This window comes from Perca flavescens, chromosome 12, assembly GCF_004354835.1.
Source record: "Perca flavescens isolate YP-PL-M2 chromosome 12, PFLA_1.0, whole genome shotgun sequence".
Classification (NCBI taxonomy): domain Eukaryota; kingdom Metazoa; phylum Chordata; class Actinopteri; order Perciformes; family Percidae; genus Perca; species Perca flavescens.
The window spans coordinates 21,873,125-21,897,152 of NC_041342.1; the positions used below are offsets into that span (position 1 = coordinate 21,873,125).

General features: G+C 40.1%; 1 protein-coding gene across 2 annotated transcripts; it reads right to left on the reverse strand.

Annotated features, from left to right (window-relative positions):
* Positions 1-13,890: 13,890 nt before the first annotated feature.
* rabggtb (Rab geranylgeranyltransferase subunit beta) lies at positions 13,891-21,711 on the reverse strand. Of its 2 annotated transcripts, none has more exons than XM_028594213.1 (9): positions 21,626-21,711; positions 21,140-21,247; positions 20,102-20,299; positions 19,113-19,218; positions 18,791-18,843; positions 18,001-18,111; positions 17,573-17,698; positions 17,142-17,291; positions 13,891-15,489 (listed from the first exon to the last, which is right to left on the reverse strand). In XM_028594213.1, exons 1-9 carry the CDS (start codon positions 21,626-21,628, stop codon positions 15,349-15,351), a joined length of 996 nt encoding a protein of 331 aa, XP_028450014.1. In that variant the 5' UTR covers positions 21,629-21,711; the 3' UTR covers positions 13,891-15,348. The 2 variants fall into 2 exon arrangements, with proteins under 2 accessions (XP_028450014.1, XP_028450013.1); XM_028594212.1 differs by lacking the exon at positions 21,626-21,711 and adding an exon at positions 21,338-21,619.
* Between the last annotated feature and the right edge of the window lie 2,317 nt (positions 21,712-24,028).

Consider the following 24,028-nt stretch of genomic DNA (forward strand, 5'->3'; position numbering starts at 1 on the left):
GGGTCATTTACGAGATACAAACGTGGGTCCATTAGCCCCTGCGCTAATAAGCTATTCAGCTGATAACGCTACTCTACGCTAACTCTCCCAATGTTAGACCCAGGTGAAAAAAGCTTCTGCGGGGGTGTTTGGCTCGAGGTCATGGTGCAATGGACCCTAGGGTGAAATTACTCCGAACCATCACTTTAAGGTGGTTGGCAGGGGTAGGTTTATTTTTGTTAATTTTCTCTCACTTTGTTTTCTTGTTGTTGTTTAAAAGAAAAAAAATGGCCAATCTAAAGATTTTTTTTGGGGGGCATTTATTTGATAGGACTAGCCTAGAAATCTAGACGCACCCTAGCGGCAGCAAATGTAATTTGCATCCAGGGTCCAGCAACTCTCCGTTGGCTTGCGAGCTGGAAAAACCAAACTCTAGTCAGGCCAATCACATCGTGTCTAGAGTCAGTGGCCGGGCTTAACATAAGGACGGCAGAGTTGCAACGGTTCTGCGTGAATTCCCTGCTACTTGAAAACAAAGAAGATGGCTGCTGCTGCTGGCGAACAGCGGTCTTTCGAATCAGCTGGAAGACTTGGAGTTAAGCTTTCCTTTGAGAAAAGAAAACAAATTACGGCACTGAAGTCATTCTTACAAAAGGAAGATGTGTTCGGAGTTTTGCCGACCGGATACGGCAAAAGTTGAATCTATCAACTAGCGTTGCTCTGCCTGGTTGTAGCGCTATCCTATTGCGTGCAGAGGGAATTTGAAAGACAACCGTTTATCCCGCCCCTCGGATTGAGCCCTGCCAATGGTGAGTTCTCAGACCCAACATCTTGATGTGGGTCTGGCTTGTCAGGCTATGATAGGACAGCTTAGACATGAAAGGGGAGAGAGAGGGGGAATGACATGCAGCAAAGGGCAGCAGGTCAGAATTTAACCCAGCTGATGCCGCTGCGAGGACTGAGCAAATTCAAATTTAAACTTTCCAAAAAAAAAACAATATAAAATCTTATTTCATGGTGTTTTTAAACCACATTAGTCAACTTATTGAAGATGGGACTTACTGTTGGCTCATTTAGCTAAGTTCTCTTTTGAAGTCCGGGACTTTTGTTTCAGGTCGTCCTCTTGTTTCGCTACTTGTTGCTCTTTACTGTCAACTATATGAAATAAAAGAGAAACTTTTTCAGGGCGGTTACAGTGGTAGACCTGATGGTCCAACAATTCAAATTGTATGAATACAAAGAGTAGATATGTGAAAGGATGTTTCAGTTCATACAACTTGCTAAATGTCTTGACAAAACAGCATTTATCACAGAAAGAGGTTTGAATAAATGGTATAAGCTCATTTTAAGGAAACAAACACAAGGCTTGGCCACCCAACAAACCAGATAATATATTTCAATTTAACCTTCTTTGATATGCTGTAATTAAGAAATGTTTTAGTTTATGATACTGATTTTCTGTACATTTTTACAGAAACTGATGGAATTATCAGAAAAACCTGGCAAACATCCTGTCAGTCTTCACCATCACGTTATTCAGATGCTGCCTTTGTGTTTTGCCTGCCTGTATGGGAGGTTGTAATTGAGTTCAGCAGCAGTCTGCCTTCCTGCCAGATGACATGACACCTTGAGTAAATAGACATTTTTCAAGATGTCAGTCTTGTTTGCAAATGAAAGAAACTAATCTGAGTTTTTTTCTAACACAGAATATATTTGATATACACCATCTGTAATTACAGGAACACAAACAGGCATGAATCCACCTAGACTTGCTGGTGGAAGGAGGAACATACACTCAAACACTCTTGCAGGTAACCGCAGGCTGCTGGTACACCTCACTTCTTTTGATTAGCTGTCGGCACATTGATTAAACGTCTCAGTTATTTTCTCTTGAATTTTGCCAGGTGTGAAGCAGGTCCTCTAAACAAATCAGTAGCTCTATCGGGGCTATCACCAAATCTCCCTCTTCATCTTTGCCTCTCCTCTATTAAAGCTTTTCAAACAGAGCATGAAAGAAAGTAAGCCTCAAACTCTGAGAGGCACGTCACGGATTTAATTCTCACATGTGCTCACCCGTCTCAAAAAGAGAAAGCCAAGGTCATCAGACCGTGCATCTGAAATTACCTCTGGGTGATTAAGAGACTGTGGATGATACCTCGTCACCTTTCTGGATGTGATAAGCAGCTATCAAGCTTCAAGATTGAAAATCAGTTTTTTACTCTCCATCTAGCAGCATGTGCACATTGTGAAGTTAACTTTAAACTCCCAATTGGAAACAATGCTGTGTCCCAGTTTCATACGAGATAGTAATTGTATACTAAATATATATTAATTGTGTTAGCATACTGTTATTGAAGTTAGTACACAATTGTTTATAAGATTTAAAGATTTAGAAGATTTAAAATTTAAATTTTTTCTGGGGTGTTTTACCATTATGCACAATTTGTTTTAATTGTTTGCAGCTCCTCAAATTCCTTTGTGCATAGCTTTATGGGAAGGCAGTGTCCATTAAAAGCACACTCAAAAATCAAGGATTTCTTGTTATGCAAACCAACTTTTTTTTTTTTTGTCACTTTTCCAGTACGAACACAAAGTATTCACAACACTTGCTTGGATTTAGTGCGTAGTAGGGATTTGCTGAGGGTGATGGAAATATAATTTGCTTTTCAGGTCATAATGGGAAAAAAATATTGAAATTCTGACCTAATGATGGTGCAAGAGGAAAAAGTCAGACTATCATAAAAGTTTGAACAATTTATCCTGAGGGGTACACAAATGTGTGTACCAAAATTCATGGCAGCCAATAGTTGTTGAGATATTATTGTCAGGGAAGAACCGTTAAGACCGGCCGGTGTATCAAACAGCACTGCCATCCCTAAAGCCACATCTTTAGCATGGCTAAAAAATGACTTATAGCACACAATTAAAACCGCTTAACAGTGTAATTCTACCTGCAGAAACCAGAAACATCATGACATCATATACATTTATGTGTGACACATAAATGTATATGATGTTTTCATGTACATAAAGGTGTGAAAACAAAAGTGCTTAAAAGATTAAAAGTTCAAACCATAATTCTGTTAACAAGTGCAACTGTACTGTATAATAAATACCATAAAAAGTGTAAAAACGCTGGAATTCAGACAGACATGTTGACCGTAGAGGTATTGGTTATAACTTGAAAGGGCCATGAGGTTCACCTCATTTAAGGATTTTCTCTCATCAGTGAAGAATAAATGTAAATATGTGCACAGTGGAGCCAATTCAGTACAGTTCAGTACTTTTTCTTTCTGAGCTTTTGTCTAAAAATACTGGACACTACGCTGTGAAGCAGGGCTTTGATTTCAGTTTCAGAGTACCAGGGTCCATTTGCTTAATGAGAGTGGCGATCGCTGGTCTGGTTCCCAGGCTTTAGTCCAGTGAGCCCAGTAAGAGGATGCCTGAGTGATGATGCCTGAAACCCTCCTCTTGTGCTGACAGACGCACACACAAAGACACTGGTGAAGGTTCCCAGCTGATGGAGACAAGTCGCTCTTCACTGACTGTCAGTGTGGATGAGACTGGTCTTGGAGTTGAAGACAAAGAGATGGAAAGAGAGGGAGGGAACAGGAAATCTGTAGTTGTTAGTTTTTAGTTTAACATGTGTAATTCTCAACCTTAATGCCAATTAACAATTGTGTTTCAGTGTGTTAGAGAAGAGGATGAGAACTGGTCAAATTAAAAAATAAGGATTCCTTGTTTGTACATCATTGCATGTTTCACTTTCTTAGATTTTGAACAGCTACTGATACAATACAATGTGCTAATGCGCAATATTAAGCAATACAAATATAGTGAACATGACAAGATTGGCTTACCACACATTAATAGATGTATTAAATGGGGGCATCACGGTGGTGCAGCGGTTGGTACTGTTGCCTCACAGCATGAGGGTTCTGGGTAGCCCATGTCAGCGTGGGTTTTCTCCAAGTCCAACGGCTTCCTCCCACAGTCCAAAGACATGCAAGTTAGGCTAATTGGCAACTCTAAATGCCTGTAGGTGTAAATGTGAGTGTGAATGGCTGGCTGGCTGTCTCTATGTGTCAGCCCTTTGATTGACTGGCTTTCTGTCCAGGGTCTCTTTCTGTCCCCGCCTCTCGCCCAATCCAGCCCCATGCGACCCTGTAAAGCAGGGGTGTCAAACTCATTTTCACTAAGGGCCACATTGTAAAAAGAGAATCACACCAAGGGCCTGACATGTAGGGTTTATTGACGTGCTTTTGTTACTGCATGTCTCTTTTTTTTTACATTTTGGTAGCTTTTTTCCTCATTTTTGTTCTGACTTTTTTGTCACCTTTTTGTAAATTTGTTGCTTTTCAGTTTCAGAGTCGACAAATCTGCCATATTCTGCTTTGAATGTCAGGTAATTACAATTTAAAAAACACTTTTGTGAACCCAAATTGATATACGGGCCAGATCTAAATCTGCAAAGGGCCAGATTTGGGCCGTGGGCCTTGAGTTTGACACGTGCTGTAAAGGATAAACGATTATACATATGGATGAATGGATGTATCGAGGGTATCCTCTAGTAGCGCTTTGAAGCAGTTTTTTACCATTCATATTTTAAGACAAATCGGCATCCACTACAGCACCTGCTCTTAGAAATTGGAAAAAAAAGGATTACTTTGTAATGACTCCTATGAAAGTTTACCAGTACAGCAGCGCAGGAACTTCATTGTAACTTGGTTTCATCCATGTCCATAAAACTCACCAACGCGCTCTTTTAAAATAATTTTTTTCAGCTTTCTGTGCTATCTAAAAACCATCCCATTCAGTCCTCTTAGTCCTGCTGCTATTGCAGACGCGTGCAAACTAACTGCAGCCTCTTGAAAAAAGAATTGAAATGAAAAAAGGTAATCCACAAATGATTTGACTTAGAAAGTTTTCATTTTCACTCGTGTAACTAACCTCTTGATTTGATTTGGCATTTTTTCCACAAAAAATGCTACAGAGTCCATGGTAGAACTTCAGCCATTACCACAAAGTAATGAAATACGTGTGGCAGGGCACCTTTAATGAACTATTTATTGTAATCTAATAGTCGCTTTCTAGAACAGGTATAGTCTCACTGTGACTTGAATAAAGTGTAACTCGAGCAGCACTTTCACACTCAAGTGGAGCATTTCAGACTTACCACTCTGTACAGAGGATGTACTAGCACATCAGATTGCCTCCAGCTACAGAAACAGTGGATAAGCTGCTGTCCTATGTTCTTCTGTGCTTCCAAGAAGGCTTACCAGGATGAATCAGCATGACTCAATATGACAGATTTGTCTCCCCTCCACTGAAAAGAAGCATAAATTGAAATCTAATTACCACCTGTCCTTTTGCACACTGTCATTTAGTTAAAGTGTGTAATGGCTCATCTTAAAACACAAGCTTCTTTTATAGTCATATTGTTTGTTTATTTTGCAATTAGTGAGATCATTGTATTGTGTCTTGACAGCATCTGTCTACTAAAACAAACCTCTGATAGATGTCACCATCACCACGTACTGTGCAGTGTCTGTGCAACATTTGTGCTTTACTGCCTCCTAGTGATTATCATGAATAAAAGAAAGGAGCGTCACGTCATCAGGTATCATTATATGATGATTTAAGGACGCTTTTCAGGCTGATTCAAGACTCCTCCGCTTCGCTTCAGGGTCCTGATCACCCTGTCGGGGTTGTATTTGCTACAACGACACCCTCCCTCTACATTATCCCACTTATTACATGGCTACTTACCAAATAAATTAATAATTTGACACAAAACATTGTATTAACAACCAAGCCGTGTAATTATCATCCTTAAAAGACAGCATAATGTGTACAGTGTGTTTGTGACATCTTTGCTGCTTTCAAAATTAACATCCGTAGGCCAAATGTGGAGTTGACAAAACAATCTCTCTTCAAAAAAGTTCATTTAGTAGCCGTTACACTTGAGCCAGTTACCATTGAAAATGCAGATGTGATATCATATGAAGATGTGATTTCATATGATCAACAACAACAATGCCATGACAACAGAGCAACTCCATCTGCCAATGAAGATCAGCTACTAGACACACCTTGAGGTAGGCTGTTTTGTCAGCTGCTGCTGCCGAGGTCAACAATAAACTTTTTTTCAGATTTCTGCATAAAATCCATTAATATCTGTCAAAAAATAAAATGTATATACTGTATACACTCACCTAAAGGATTATTAGGAACACCCTACTAAGACCGTGTTTGACCCCCTTTTGCCTTCAGAACTGCCTTAATTCTTTGTGGCATTGATTCAACAAGGTGCTGGAAGCATTCTTTAGAAATGTTGGCCCATATTGAGAGGATAGCATAGCATGATGAAGATTTGTGGGACGCACATCCAGGGCACGAAGTTCCTGTTCCACCACATCCCAAAGATGTTCTATTGGGTTGAAATCTGGTGACTATGGGGGCCATTTCAGTACAGTGAGCTTTGTGACATGGTGCATTATCCTGCTGGAAGTAGTCACATGGTGGTCATAAAGGGATGGACATGGTCAGAAACAATGGTCAGGTAGGCTATGGCATTTAAGTGATGCCTAATTGGTACTAAGGGGCCTAAAGTGTGCCAAGAAAACATTCCCCACACCATTACACCACCACCACCACCAGCCTGCCCAGTGGTAACAAGGCATGACGGATCCATGTTCTCATTCTGTTTACGCCAAATTCTGACTCTACCATCGGAATGTCTCAACAGACATCGAGACTCATCAGACCAGGCAACATGTTTCCAATCTTCAACTGTCCAATTGTGGTGAGCTCGTGCAAATTGTAGCCCCTTTTTCTTATTTTTAGTGGAGATGAGTGGTACCCGGTGGGGTCTTCTGCTGGTGTAGCCCATCCGCCTCAAGGTTGTGCGTGTTGTGGCTTCACAAATGCTTTGCTGCATACCTCGGTTGTAACGAGTGGTTATTTGAGTCAAAGTTGATCTATCAGCTGGAATCACTCGGCCCATTCTCCTCTGACCTCTAGCATCAACGAGGCATTTTCGAGGCAGGCTGCCGCATACGGGATGTTTTTACTTATTCAGACCATTCTTTGTAAACCCTAGAAATGGTTATGGGTGAAAATCCCAGTAACTGAGCAGATTGGGAAATACTCAAACCAGCCCGTCTGGCACCAACAACCATGCCACGCTCAGAGTTGCTTAGATCACCTTTCTTTCCCATTCTGACATTCAGTTTGGAGTTCAGGAGATTGTCTAGACCTGGACGACACCCCTAAATGCATTGAAGCAGCCGCCATGTGATTGGTTGATTGCATTAACGAGAAATCTTACAGGTGTTCCTAATAATCTTTAAGGTGAGTGTATGTGTATATATATATATATATATATATATATATATATATATATATATATATATATATACAGCATTTAAAATTCTGTGTTGCCCTTGAGCAAGTTAGTTACTGCGTAAGAGGAGCTGTTCAGTATTCAAACAGGCTGGTTGTTGCTGGCTGGAGCTCAGTGGAGTTTTTCTGAAAAAACAATAGCTGATAAATGAATGAATGCGTTGTGAAAATAGAGTGAATTTTATAAATACTGTACGTATTCCGGGAGTCAATATTATTCTTTTTTGAGCTCTTGACAGCCAACAGTGACAGAACAAGTTAAGTTTTTAGTGAAGTCTGATCATAATTTACAGCAGCAGTAAAACAATGCTTTCTCTCTTGATTTCTAATCAATGATGGAAAACATTTAAAGATGATCATAGGGTTGTCAAGAGGGGATTCTTCAGGATCACAATGTTTAGAATCCTTCATAAATCTTTAGGAATAAAACAATGTTGTTGTTGTTTTTTAAAGCATCTATAACCCATCATTTTATAATAACAATGTTATGTATGACAATGTGAAAAGAATGTAACCATGTGAAAAGGAGTTCGCTCGTACTGATGTGGCTCTGCATCTCCACTCGGCTTTAAGGGGCTCTGTGAGTTTCAGCCCATTGTTTAGCCGTACGACCAAGCTCCCCACACATTATTAGCTGGAAAACCGCTCTGTGCAGGCTTTGCTATTGTTTTCCTATGGGGAGAGCGGTGGAGACAAATAAGAGGAAGCTCTACCCTTGGCGTGGCGCACCGCTTGAAACTGTCACCAAGCACTGCGCTCGTATTTCAAATTATTTCAACTTTGGTTGCCGCTGACCTTTCAAAAGTACAACCAATGAAATAACAGCTGTATGTGAGGTAGCCAGAAGCGATGACGACGTACAGCTCTGTTGTGCTTTGCCTCTGAAGTGTCTGCACTATGCTCTGTGCCCTACCTCGCACAGGCAGCTGTTTTCAGGGAAAAATCTCCAAAACACCCACAGTACATAACCTGCTTAGCAACAAACTGCAGTTTAGTAACACCAGTTAGTAACTAGCTGGTAAACATAGTGGAGCATTTAACTGCTAGAAGAGAGCTAAAAGAGGGTGAATATTGGACTTTCATCTGGTGGACACAAACACGACTCCAATTGAAATAGCTCAGCTCAGCTCAGCTTAGCTTAGCGTAAAGACTGGAACCAGAGGGAAACAGCTAGCCTGACTTTGTCTAAAAGTAATGTAAAAATAATGTAAAATAATCTTCATCCTCAACAACAGACAGAAGGAAAGGTGAAGATGTCTATGAGCTATGAGGTGAGGATGACTATCTGATATGGCCTCAGCAGATCTCAGTGATCTATTTGTTTTTAAAGCAGTAGCCTATAGAAGTTGCGTTTTTCTTCAGCTAGACTGCTGCTGTAGTTAGTAGTGGTGTAGTGGTAGTCTTGCAGTTGGTTTAATTTTGAGATTTTAGACATCAGCTTTTGCTACTTTAATCAAAGCCCTGTATATCTGTATACACCTGAATGTGAGAGGCGTGTCAGAGGACAGCAGAACTTTGACCAAAGCAACCACACCAGAAACAACTGCTCTGTCAACAGAAACTGTAGTAACTTGATAAGTGAAAACTCCACAGTGACTTAAAGGAACACATCAACTTATTGGGACTTTAGCTTATTCACAGTAACCCCCAGAGTTAGACATGTCGATACATACCCTTCTCACCTGCGTGCGTGTTGTAACTCTGTCCGACGCCCCCAGAGCTAGCTAAGCCTAGCACAGATCCTGGAGGTAACCGGTTCCAACTAGCCTGCTGCTCCAAATAAGTGACAAAATAACGCCAACATGTTCCTATTTACATGTTGTGATTTGTATAGTCACAGCGTGTACAAATAACAAGGTCATATGAGACATAGCCGTCTTCTAACCGTATACAAACTGGGAACTATATTCTCAGAAAGGAGAAGCACTGCTACTTCTGCTACTTGGGCGGAGTGATTTGCTCGCAGCACCTGAAGCCCTGTGGTGAGGAGCAGAGAGTTCGCCTGGAGTTCACTCAGAGTTGGAGTAATAGAGTCATAATTACTAGATAGTAAAAGCATAGTGATCTTGTTATTTGTACACGCTGTGACTATACAAATCACAACATGTAAACAGGAACATGCTGGCGTTATTTTGTCACTTATTCGGAGCAGTAGGCTAGTTGGAACCGGTTACCTCCAGGATCTGTGCTAGGCTTAGCTAGCGCTGGGAGTGTCAGACAGAGTTTCAACACGCACAGAGATGAGAAGGGTATGTATCGACATGCCTAACTCTGGGGGTTACGGTGAATAAGCTAAAGTCCCAATAAGTCGGCGTGTTCCTTTAAGATAAATTGTGAATTTAACAAAACAAAAGTATTCAGTCCAAGCCAGAGTTTTAAGCTAGAAATCAGACCTCCCCAGAGCTGTTGGGGGGGTCATAAGTACATGTCACACTATGTCCCTGATAATATAACCACAGACTGGGTGAAAACACCAATATCTTGTGGAGACGTTTTAAAAGCATTTCCAATTTTCACCAAACTTGTGAGTCATCTCTCCATTAAAACATAACACTGCAGTGGTTTAATTAAACATTTATTAAGCGATTGTCTGCTGTGCCTGTGGTTCAGCAGCATTTGGCTGCAGCCCCTGTGGCCTGGACTAATCCTCAGCATTTTGTGCTGAGAGATAACAAGAGGGCGACGGGGCGGAGGACAGGAGAGGGAGGAAAAATGGGTTGCGGCATTCCTTGCAAACAAACAAGACTGAGAGGTGAAAGCTGTGATCCATCCATCCGCCTTACTGCTTTTGTTTCTCTCTCTGTAGCTTCCTCACTCTCCGCACACTCTCTCTCTCATTTCACTTTTCTCCCCCACCTTCCGTCTTTCTCTTAATCTGTCTCTTCCTCACTAATGAGAGCCGGTGGGGTTTGTCAGTAGCCTAACAACCAGCACGTTTGTCTCTGCCCAGACACCAGGGGGACACAGATTACTGCTCCCCCATCGCCTGAATAAATAGACAAATAAATAGAAAACTCACAGGGCTGCCAGTATATTTTTTTATTTCTTGCAGTTCCGCGATGCATTGAGAATATCACATGATGAAACATGCATGTAGCAGGAACAGAAGCAGGGCCAAAGGGGTGGCATGGGCCCCTTCCCTGGAATCTGATCCCCCCCCCCCAAAAAAAATCTAGGTAGTTGGCCTTGTTAATATCATGGATGGATTACCGACCGGCCCTCACGGGTACAAGACCAGAGGCTGCTGGACCAAAGCCTCTGTATGAAGTTAACACTTTTTGTTGGAAAGCAGGCTAAATCAAACAACTACAAAAAGATTGATTGGGGAGAAGAGGAGATCCAAAATTACCACAAAGCGATGCAAAACGAGCATAAAGGATACAGGCCATGAGGCTCTCTATGAGGTGACTGTTAACATTTCTTGTTCGAAAGTCAATCAAACAACTACAAAAAGACCCAAAACAACAACAAAGGGATACACAATGATTACAAAGTAGGGCTGGGCGATTTGAAGAAAATCAAATATCACGATATTTTTTAACCAAATACCTTGATATTGCGATGATATTGTAAGGTTGATAACTGGTGCTTTCCCAAAATATATACACAATGAGATTTGTGACAAATAATCATCAGTAATGTTGATATAATGACTTAGTGGGTAAAGTTAAATAATAGAACAGCTAGAACAGTCATATTACGATATTACAATATCCAAAATCTAAGACGATATCTAGGCTCGTATCACGATCAATATATTGCCCAGCCCTACTACAAAGATGTGAAATGACCACAAAGAGAAGCACAACAGCTATAAAGAGATGCAAAACGACCACAAAGATGCCAAACAACCACAAAACGACGCAACATAACTACGAAGATGTAAAACGGCCACAAAGACACACAAAATACCTACAACAAGATGCAAAAATGACTACAAAGAGGCACAAAATGACCACAAAGACGCAACATGACAAAATACAAAAAGGCAGAACAACTACAAAGAGATGCAAAATGGTCACAAAGAGATGAAAATGACCACAAAAATGCAAAACAACCGCAAAAGGTACAAGCCCAGGGCCCCTGTATTAGGGGCACTGTTAACATTTCTTGTTGAAGAGTCAATCAAACAACTACAAAAAGATTCATCCTTACTACCCATGCCTAGTCAAAAGATTTTAAAACCACCCCTGAGCAGGAACCATGTATTTCTCACTATCATGAAGGAGTAATTAGTGCATGGAGATAATAATGCTCCACATAGTTACGGTTATCACTTGATTATTAGTCTGACATTTTGTTATTCATTATTTATTATACGAAAGCCATTGTTAGTAATTGTTCCAGGTAAAGTGTCATTTTCTTATCAAGCTGTACATTACAGGAGAAGTCCTTATCTTTATTACATGAAAGAAAACATTCCCTGCTGCCTCTAATTTCTCAGGCGGAGTGCATCAATCTTTTACGCCCCATTATTACAATATTCTGCCACTGCCATTAAACATAATTTCTCATACAGTATCAGCTGTGGCATTTCTGAGGTGCCAGTATTATTACTTCAGCCTCAATATGGATGAGATGTAGGCTGTAAAATGCATGAGAAAATGTAAAAGCGTTTCAAGAGACCCAAGTAGAGGTTGCAAGTGTCTCGCAGTACAATTTACATCTCACTGCATTTTCAGAGACCTAACCCTGCAAATTACATTTTTGCTTGCAATCACATTACAAGCAACCCATAGTCTAGGCAGTTTCTCACCAGGATCATTGGTGAGAAAATAAGACGTCTGTAGTTTGCATCAACATACATTTTGAATGGTAAGACTGCCATCTAGTGGCATCTACTCAAACCAGCTACATTGGTTTTGTAGTAAGACTCCCTAAATGGGAAGATACAACAGTATCATGTAAAAATTATTTGAAAATGTTAACAATATTCAAGCATTTCACTCATGATTTCACGACATTGATTTCTCACACACACACTTAATGTGGAAAAACATGGTTGGGCAGCAACTACATTGGACTGATGGAAAACCAGAAAATGAAATTGTTTTATATAATAAAAAAACACATCCCCACACAGTTGATCCGACTGAGCACTACCTGTTCTTTGCAAGTTGCTGTTACATTGCTCAATCCCCCGCTGTGTAACGTTATGCGCTGACAGCTTGAATAGCTTAGCTAGTTAGCTAGCTAGCTATGTTGACTCTGCCGAGCAAGTCCAATTTTACCTTGTTATCCTGCTGTTTTCATGTTTGGTAATCCTCTAAGAAAGACGCTTGTGATTCTGAAAGCTTGGTCTTGACCAGGTACCATCCCATCCGAAAAACAAACATGGGAAGGAAAAAAATAGAAGCATCTTCTTCAACAAGCTAGCAGTTAACAGTTAACAAAGTTAGCAATTTGTCCCGGTGAACCACTCCACGTAAATCTGCTTATTTTTACCAGATACAACAATATCCCGCGGCTGGTAGTTTCATCTCAAATTCTTCATCAAAAGGTAGACTTTAAAATGTGTGCAAGATAACCCACATCATGATGACCGCAGTTTGTGTTATTTAACAAACTTCTGACAACTAGGAGCCAGTGACAACAGGCAAAAAGCTAATCATTCTAAAACGCTTGACGTGAAAAAGCTTAACGTGGTTTAATGTACCTAAACAACGATCAGTGATCATCACCAAATTTCTCATGGCCGTATCTTGTCTTGAACACTTGAACCTGTCAAAAAAAAAACTAAACCGAAATCCAACAATAATAGAAGTTCAGTAAACCTTTTCTTCTTCATTGGCGCAACTGGCAGGAAAAAGCTTAACGTGGTTTAATGTACCTAAATAACGACCAATCACCAAATTTCTCCACGTTAATGGTTTTAGAATGTCCCCTTAATTAAGCAATGTTGTTTTCCCACAATACGTTGTCTTTATACATCCATGCCACCATTCACTCAGAGCACACACTTGATTGTGAGCATGTGGCTGTGGGGCTATGGAGCTATGCCCACATACATAGGGCCTTAAGAGCCAATTAAACCACATTTTTGGGGCTTTACTTGCTTTACTTTTCTTAAATAAAATGTAACTCTATTTTGTATCTATATAAAACAACAGAAACCCAGCTCAGCTTTTTTCCATACTCACTGTGATCAGCACAGTTACATGATACGTTTTTATAGGAAATTAGTAAATAAGCAAAGTTAATCAGCCTTAATAACCCAATTGTATTTCTACTTCAGGCAGTTTAGGGTCTCCAGTCCTGTCAAAAAAAACATCCATCCTATATCTTAAAGGATTTTCCACACTACCAAATACAAGGAGCTAAAAGAACAGCTTAATCCACTAACTATCTGAGCAGAGCACTTTTCGTCCATTTTGTCCTTTACAAAACAAGATTAATCCTTAAGATCATCTCAGTGATTATATACCAGATCACTAACATACTGAGGCCTGGGCATCTGCTTCTTAAAATACTCATTTAGTGCAAAAACAAACACAAATCAAAACAAAATCACAGTTGAGGGGGAAATCATACATTTATTGCCAATCAAAGATTACAAATAAGTTACATTAATATACACATTAAGTTGTGCAACAGTAATCAGCTTTTTGGATTAGAGCTACCCCCACAACACAACAATGGGACCTAGTAGTTTAACAAGTTAAGGTTTTGAGTCGTTTTTCAGATTTTAATCACCTTTAAGAGGCACAATTACTTGAGAACTGTGCAATGATGGAGTAATGACTTACGATTAATTTGCATAACAATGTCAATTAATACGTTAAGCTAATACATTCAACATAACGTAAATGTGATTTATTTACCTTCTGTAACAATGTCTACACTGAACAGTTATCTAACAACAGATACAATGTGCATTCTGTAACATAAGAGTGCAGCAATATAGATTGTTTTTCCTGAAAGAAAAAAAAACAAGTTTTAACCAAATTAGTACACATAAAAAGACACATCAAAGCCTAAGACTTGACATTTTCTGAATTTTGCACACAGTTTGGGTGTAAGTCTAAACCCTCTGCCTACAGCTGCATAACAAAGCTGTGCTGAGTAACACGGATTTAAATAAATAGTGTAGCTGAGACTGAGGATTGGCAAGAGACAACGACCATGCGTTTTACCTCTTGGTGTCACAAACAAAAACACTGCCCCATGCTCTGAAGTTATTTTAATGAAACTATCTTTTGTTTGCAACAAGTCATGTGTTGCATGTCCAGTTGTGAGACATATTATCCCGGTGGTAGAATGATTGCTCAAGTTTATAACAGGACAAGGATAGTTTGCCCTTTACATGCTGTCACTTTTCAAACACGGAAGTTATTTCATTTAAAACAGTAGGTGCATAAACTCTCCAACAACAAAGCAGTCAAGTGTCTTAAGCCCCAAAAACAAAATTAAATCACAGAGCAAACGTTCTCATTCTTGTCTGTTCCACACAATCTGTTTCGGATGCACAAATCTGTCAAATTAAACTCAATATTCCTTTATCATTCAGGTAAAGTACATGAAAAATGCTTGCTCACAGGGTGATGGGAGCAAGAAAGATGTACGAAACTGACTTCCCCAACAGTTTGTCCCATGTTTTCCCTCAGACAAACCGACATGGTGAGTAAGTCAACGTGCTAAGGAATGTTGCTCAGTGATTTCTGTGTTTTAGCAACGACGATCACACTTCAAAGCATCTCTTTCCCAAACTCTTCTCTTGCAGTAAAACCAACAAAAGTACGTTGATAACATAATGGTTGAGGGTGTAAAGATAGACTCAGAGGAATCGAGTCAGAACTTTTTGTCCTTAGTGAGCAGAGACTGAAACCTGCATCTAAAATGTGTCTATAGACTTCAGCTAACACTACGATGTGTGGTGGTCCTCTCTTTGCTCCCAACACACAGCCATGGTAGTTGGGTTGTTAAGCAGGGCAGGTGTGAGTGTGGTGGGATGATGGTGACAGAAGGCTAGCTGAGGAGGTCAGGCTGCAGGTTGATCCTCTGCAGGACATCCTCAGGCATGCACAGAACAGGATTGACTGGCTTGATCTGTTCATCTCCGAGAAGGGAGAGACCTGCAACTCCGAACAGAGTGTGGAAAGGATCCACCTGCAGAGAAGGAAGGAGCGGGAGACTTAATGACAATCAGAGAGATAACAAAAACAAAAAGAAGTTGCACGTCCTCCTCCACTATTATCTGGAGTTGTAATGAAGTATTGTAACAGAACGGGTTGGCATTAGCTCAGTCCGCGGGGACGGTTCAAGTCTATGGACCAAGTATGGAGTGTGGACTGGTAGGTGCCAGTTTGCCTCACAGGAAGGCCCCGAAACGCCCAAACTGGTTTCAGGGGTGCCGTACCATGGTTGGCCCTGCACTGCCCCTTGAATTGCATGTGGGCTGTGTATATAAAATGGATTTGCAAAACTTACATTTCAACTGCCAATTTACCTTGGGGATTGACAAGTAGAATAAAAAAAAAAGAAACATCTTAGCACAGATTTTGGCAAAGAAAGAATATGAGGATGTGCATCATATAGTAGACATCAAAATCAAGTACATCAAGTGTTGAGAAGTGTGGGATTGAATGCAGCAGAGATGAGCGGCCTCTTTCTACATTTTTAAAATTATAAAACTTGTGTTCTCTCTCACTCCTTAACAAGCTTAGAATCCAGTATAGGTAAGGATCCACTTGTAGATAAAGGCTGCTATTTCACTAACACTGGTTAGAGTTTATAAAGTCAATATTGAAATAGCAATGGTGAAACTGAAAACAATGCATTTGCATAATTCGTAGGTAAGGAGGAAAAATATGCAGGCAATGTGATCCTGTGATATTTTTCTTTGAGTTTTCTGCTGATTAAGTAATGAACCATATCAATTCAATACACCGTACATGTACAGTATTATACAAACATTTTACTTTTTCTCTGTACATTTCCAGACGTATGGACAGTACTGTGCATACTGTATCAACTGACCTAAAGACAATTCATATTTATACCACTGTCTATACTGTACATATTGGATCTATAGCATATATACCGTATCCATCTCATACCTCCAGCTGTTTGTTCTGTATACCGTTAGCATTACTTGTACTTACACTATAACGAAATGTTTTATTGTATACTATACCTGCACTGCCTACTATGTTCATACTGCTCATGCTGTACATGCTGTTTTCATACCCCTTACTTTTTATTGTATACTCTATTCTATATATTAATCTGTACATTACTCTGCACTTTACTGCATTTTACACTTCTGGTTAGATGCTGAACTGCATTTCGTTGTCTCAGTACCTGTACTCTCTGCAATGACAATAAAGTAGAATCTAATCTAAAACCTTACAGTACTTAAAAAGTTCTGAGTGGGGGGCGACCTCTAGCTCACCCAGTAAGCCCCATGTAGCCTGAGTCCTCTACAGCGGCCCGGGTTTGAGTCTGACCTGCGGCCCTTTGCTGCTTGTCATCCGCCTCCCACCTTTCCTGTCTATCCACTGTCACTATCAAATAAAAAGGAAAAAAGCCCCAAAAAATAATCTTTAAAAAAAAAAAAGTTCTGAAGTGTATCAGCGAGATAACTTTTATCTTAAATCTTTTTACGGGTTGAAAATATATATGAGACAGAGAGACAAATGATGGGATCATGGGAGGTGCAGACAGGCTTACATGGAGACAGGATTTTGGGAACAGACAGGTCTAATACATTCCCCCTTTCCATTGCAGCATGCAGGAGTTGGTTGTGTTTGACAGCTCACCATGTCTCCCGGTCTGTCAGCAAAACCTCCAGTCTCCTCGTCTTGACAGGCCAGTATAAACGATCGCAGCTTGGCCTTGTCAATCCAGTGGATCCGACCAATGATTTTCAGCGATGCCAAAACCCACCACGAGTAGCACACATCTGGAAGCTGAATGAGACAAACAAAACCAGAGCTTGGTCTATACTGTAACTAAATCTGACTGAAGTATTAGCTTCAATACCTTTTAACGGTAAGTACAGATGTAGATGTACTATTTTATTTTACAAATGACTGAACTACTTTGGCTAATTTAGAAGTCTCAATTACTTTTAGAGTAGATATGTTGCAGGTTAAACTACTACAACATGAATGATGCTGTCCTGATTATTTATTTTAATTTTTTTTTTTAAAAAAGGTTTTCCCCACTATAGCATCTGGAGAGGACCAACCTTCTCCGGTCGTCCATTGAGGCCTCCGGACGGCAGCTGTCTCTCGCAGAGCCACCAGCCCAGCAGGTCAGCGTTCACCTGGTGCAGCTGACCGGTGAGCGACAGGAAGCCAGAGCAGCAGTAAATCTGACAGACAGAAGGGAAAAGACCATAAAGATTACATTTGATAAGGATTTTAACATGTAATTGCTCAGGAGGGGTGTGAATGTAATACCAGCCACCTTCCAGAGTGAGAATATTTCATCATGTTAGTGTCGGGGGTTGACAATATCTCCGTTATGCGTCAGACGCCCTCCCACAAGAACAGCCTACAGCCTCACATTTGTGATGTGTTAATAATTCAACTGTCTGATAACCTTTATGTGGGAACTAGCAACTTAATCCCACAGAGACTGCCATTCACTATACAAGAACATCAGTGGACTCACCTGACCAGCATGAGACTCTGAACCAGGTCTGCAGCCAAAACCTCCGTCAAAGTTCATACAGGACAAGACGAACTCTACAGCTTTGTCAACATTTATTGTATCCATCTTGCCCTTGCAAGGAGGAGAGGACAGAGAGTCAATTATAAAGTGTTACACTTAGAGCCCGACCGATTTTATCAGCCGATATTGGCCTATCGCAGACATATCTGTATTTATCGCTATTGGCATATATGTTAATGTTAAATATTCTTTAATAAAGTTATTTGTTTAAAAAGGTGCTCTAAGCGATGTTGGGTGATGTCACTTCTTGTTGACGTTCAAAGTATTTTCAAACAAAACAAGGCTAGCTCGCCCCTCCCTCCTCCCGTCCCCTCTCCCTCTCTTCTGTGCTTCCACGCACTAACCCCACAACCAACCCAAAATCTTTCTTGTCGGTTATTGGCTGGAACGCTGGAAGACTGTTTGTTATGTTTTGTGGTGCAGACGACAAAGACCACGTTTTTTTACAGTGTGTTCAGGGGACAGTAACCTAAAAAACACGTGACATCGCCTAGAGCACCTTTAAGAAAGCAGCCTTCTGACTACATGTACATGGTCATACACAATCCACATAGAAAAGGTCTATTTTCATTCCAGCTCAAAAACTGACTATTTTGTCGCCAAATCTGTATTCTGTGAATTTTCACCCTCTACAATGGGTATCGGTCTCAAAAATCCCATATCGGCCAGGCTCTAGTTATAGTGTTGTGTAAAGACAAAAAAGTGAGAAAAACTGTTATTATATACATACCAGTAATGCAAGTGTGGCAACAGCACAGAAGGAAAATCTTGTGTCTATTTCTCCTGTAAAGTTACACAACATTATACTACTTTAATATTATATACATTTAAAGCAAACTATAATTTGAATAAATGAGAATGACTATATGGTTTTACTGGGATTTCAATTATTTAAGTTGTATATTTGTACAAATTGTGTGCAGACATTGCCTATTATTTTAACCCCTGTATTAAAATTATTGTGTGCTTTTCATTCACTCCTTTTTTTTATTTTTTTATTTGAGGAGCAAATGTTTCCTGGGACAACACAGATCAGAGTAAATCTTGCTCACCCCATTTGTCCCCTGCAAATGAGCCATCTTCCTGCTGCAGCCCTTTGATGTATTCCACCACTTTGTCCACATCAAGTGCATCTACACTGTCATACAAGCACAGGATCTGAGGAAAAAATAATACAGTAATTAAACCAAAAACCCGTCTTGCGCTGCTGGTATGAAATACTGCAAGACAGACTGCTGTACCAGTTGCAGCTTTCACTACACAGTAGCAGGAGTTGGTTGGGCTTGACATGCCGAGACAGCTTGTACACAACCCTAAATCTGTCTGATCCCATGTGGTAGGAGACTGTAATATATTACGTGGAGGACAATAAGCTAGAGGAGAGGACTAACAAATCAACAAACAGGAAACCAGAAATGGTGGAAAGCCGGGCTTGGTTTTGCAAACATATATGCTAAAGAAACATTGATGAAATCCTTTCGTTGATGGCTTATGTTATGACTAAGTAAGTCAGTAAACCAAAAATAAAGTCAAACCAGAAAAGACTAAGCACAGGAGTTGCAGAGCAATCAAGCTACCTGTAGCTAACAGACAAATTGAGAAGTTTTGCTGGGAGATAAATACAAATATAATTTTAATCATAAGGATCCTTCAGAAGAAATGAAATCTTAAAAACCACTGAGGCTGCTCAAGACAGTGAAATATACATCATTAACCACAGAACTTGCTAGAAAATTACAGTAAAAGAGACTTCCAATGAAATGAATAAATAAAAATAAATGAGCACCACATTTATTTTATAGCTCTGTATGTCATCCAGGAATAAAAATCAATTAAAAATATATGTATATTTCTGGTTTATAAATTCTCGGCCTATTTGATTTATTGTACAGAGGACGACATCTCATCAACCTCAAATCACAGCAAAGTATTGTCTTTCTAGTTGGTAACAATTCCAACTTCTCTCAGTATAAAAGTTGATGTGAAAACAAGAATAAATTGGTCAATCTGTCAAATGTCAAGTTGACTGTCTTTCAGTCACCTGGACGGCGCTGAGGGTGTAAAGTAGGTGGGGGTCGTGTCCAATGCTGGCGCTGATGCCTCCACACTCGTGCTGACAGGCTTTAATGAAGTCTATGATCTCCTGCCGGTTCATTCGGTGCAGCTGCCCCATCAGGTCCATCACCGTCAGCCCCCAGTAAATGCCGCTCATCCTCAGGTACTCTGACAGCGTGTACTCCTGGACCAACGCAAAAAGGACACAAAAAAAAGAGGAAATAATACAGCAGGAGCTGTAATACCACATGTCCCAGAGATATTTAAAGTTTAAACCATTTTTCTTTTGTTATCTGTTCACACAGATAGCAATACAGAAATTGTACCTTTAAAGTTTGCTGACCAGAGAAAAGGGCCTATTATTTTATTATTTACATCTATAAAATTGAAATGAGACCACTAATACAATTAAAATTAGTAGGCATCTGTCATCCTACCACTTAATCTTACCAGTTTAGTAATTATAAGGCATACAGGAATTTTCAATATTATTTTCATTATTATTATTATTTCAAAAATAAAAGTGCTAGCACATTCTTCACAAAAGGGGGAGGTATGTAATCTAATTCATTCATTTGTAATAATAGAAACTTGTAGTGTTGTTGGAAAAGAGACACTTTTTTTTGGTATAAATTGTTCTTTTGTTAGTGTTTTTTTTTTTCAATGGTGTACTTCTCCACTCTTCTGGTGTCAGGTTTTCCACAAGATTGTGGTATCTGGCTGCAGGAATTTGCTCCCATTCAGCCACAAGAGCACTTGTGAGGTCCAACACTGATGTCTGGTGATAAAGTCTGGCTTACAGTTTACAAAAGGTGTTGGATGGGTACAAGAAATAAACTTTTGCCCCAAAGTTGGAAGCACACTTTTATCTAAATGTCATTGTATGCTATAGCATAAAATCTTGCATAGCCCAAACATTGAAAACAGCCAAAGTAAAAGTACACTAAAGTAACGTGAAGTTGACAAAGCTGTCTAAGGTAGAACAAAAACCTCTAGGCAGCCCATATGATTGCCTTTTACTCACATAGTCATCCTTTTTGGAGCCGTAGGCAGCGATGTAGTCTGCATGTTTGTCCAGCAGCAGTGTGCTGGTAGCGTCAGGCTTAATGATGACATCTTTCACTTGGGTACCCTGACAATAAACACATCAACATGTTTAAAACATGCCACACATTCTAAGTGACCCAGTTTCAATATGATATGATTCAATTATAACATCTACCGTTTCGCTGTCAAACCTGATACTGAGTGAACTCATAGTACGTAGCTAAATGACTTAATATGTAAATAGGTGACTATTGACAGGTTGTGCTATCAACGAGCTACATGCTAACACGGATGCTAGCTACATTTTAGCCATTTTACTTTAGTTAGCTGCTTTCACAGATTAGCAGTCAATGTGACACTAAATTCAGACAGAACAAAGACATTTCTATTCACTTCGGCTATAATGTTTCCTTAAACTGAGCGGACTAACTATAACATTTAGCTACAATTTGACGCCAGTTACCATCCTGAAAACGTTCGCATGATCAGGCTGCTGCTTCTTCTTCTTCTTGAGTTTTTACGGCAGTTGGTTTTTTAAGTGCAATACCGCCACCTTCTGCTTCAGAGACTGTATCACAGTCTACATCCATCATGCCCTTCTGCCGAATACTCAAAATCTAAGTGCACATACTTTACACAATTATGAAGTACTTTTCTTACCACTTCACTTGATTGTTTTTGTCTACTTCTTCTGACCCAAGCTTACAAGATGACTCCATCAATGTCTTCTTCCTCTACTGAGACTGCATTACTGCATCCCAGGTCCTTAAAGGGGTGGTAGAATGCAAAACCGATTTTACCCTGTCATAGTTGAATAACGATAGTTCGGTGGGTAAATAGGACATACATAGAAGCTCAAAGTCCCACTGACACCCCTTTACTATGAAAATCTCATATTTTGAAACTGCCGCTGAAAACGGGCGAATCTCAACAAAGCTAGTTGCTTACGCAAGCATCTCAAAATCCGGAACCTTAAGAGAACAGTCACGCCCCAACATTTACATAGGCTACACAACTGACCTGAGAGGTCCGTGTACGTTTTGATAGTTTGTTTTTTCGTTTGAACCACAAAACAAAATAACGAGAAACCACCTGTTTTTCGTTTCCCAGTAAGCACACATACATCCCACAATGTATTGGCGATGTAATCAGAATGCGCGGGGATCAGAATGCGCGGGGATACGTAGTAGATTCAGAGTAGATTGCTCGTTTGCTCACTGGCACGCTGTACGTTTCAACGCTCTCTCCGCGACGTGTATACATCGTTCCAACGTATTTCATACATCTTACAGATGCACTCATATATCGTTCTTATGTCATACAGATGAACTCATATACATCGTTCTAACGTATACGTCGTACAGATGCACTCATATACATCGTTCTTAGTATGTCATACATCGTACAGATGCGGGCTCATATAGCCTACACATAGGCGGAGTTTGACATTCGAGCCAGGGGGGGCAAAAAAAAAACTCATTGTAGCAACTGAGACCTGGGAAACACAGCACGATCACATATGGACAAAACAAACATGCTAAATAAACATATGTTTATTTTTTAAGCAGATTTGAATTTACATTGTAACAATTTAAAACCTCGAGCTCAATTTAGTTAAAAAAAGAAGTCCATAAAGCATATAATTCTTGAGCGACAGATGCAAAAAATCCACAACAATCTCTGTCCCCACAGGGCAGGCACACACAGCCGCTCTGCTGCTGCGCAGGCTGTACGCTTATCTGTTCACAACGCTGCCTGTTCTGCTTAACGTGAAAAAGCTTAACGTGGTTTAATGTACCTCAACAACGATCACCAAATTTATCATGGCCATATCTTGAAATGAACACTTATGCCTGTCAAAAGAACTTGACAGGCTATGGCGAGGAAAAAGCGAGGAAAAAGCTTGTACCTAAACAATGATTACCAAATTTCTCTCATATTGCTCCTCATAACCACTGAAAACTGTCAAAAAATCTAACCAGAAATGTGGTGATGATTGATCGTTGTTTAGGTATATTAAACCACGTTAAGCTTTTTCATGTCAGGACTTATAAAGCCCATGAGAACCGTTGGGAGTCAACCAACAGCTGCTCCGCTGCCCTGCTGAAAATGTGAAGCAGAAACGCTAAATGTCAGATAACGTCCATAATAATTGGACTTTGGGTTCTATTTTTTGACAGTTTTCCGTGGTTATGAGGAGCAATATTAGAGAGAAATTTGGTGATCATTGGTCATTGTTTACGTACATTAAACCTGACCTGCGCGAAAGAGAAAAAAACGTATGCGTCATTGTACCCAGCACTTCTGGAAATGTACCTCCGAATGCATCTCTGTCCACAGCACATTTTCAAACCAAACCCATGGGCACGGCTGTGTTGGAGCACAATAGACAGACGATGGCAGAATGCCCCGACACTTAAATTCAACTAACATGTAGGTTAACAGTGAACAATCAGTGTTGAACCTCCAGTCTGTTGAGATGCCTCTCCAAACGCAGAAACCAAGCGCAATCGCACCATAAAACGTTAAGACACTTTAAGAAAAAAGATCAGTATTTTGCCGTAATCCAATGACATGAAAACAAGTCATCCACAGCAATTAGTAGATTAACAAACAGAGTCACAGTGTATCCAGCAAGGCCTATACAAGCGTCACATTCACCAGTCAGCTCCAAACAGGTGAACGAGGTGAACATCGCCGTTTAAACATTGTGGAATAAAACGTATCAAAGTCCAAATCTACACAAAACGCGCATTCAATTAGTAAGCTGACAGCAAATGGCATTTAGGCAACCTTTATTGTAACGTCGGCACGGTAAGATGTCCCGACTAGTGCAACAAATTATTGTTTTTTGCGTCCTGCATAT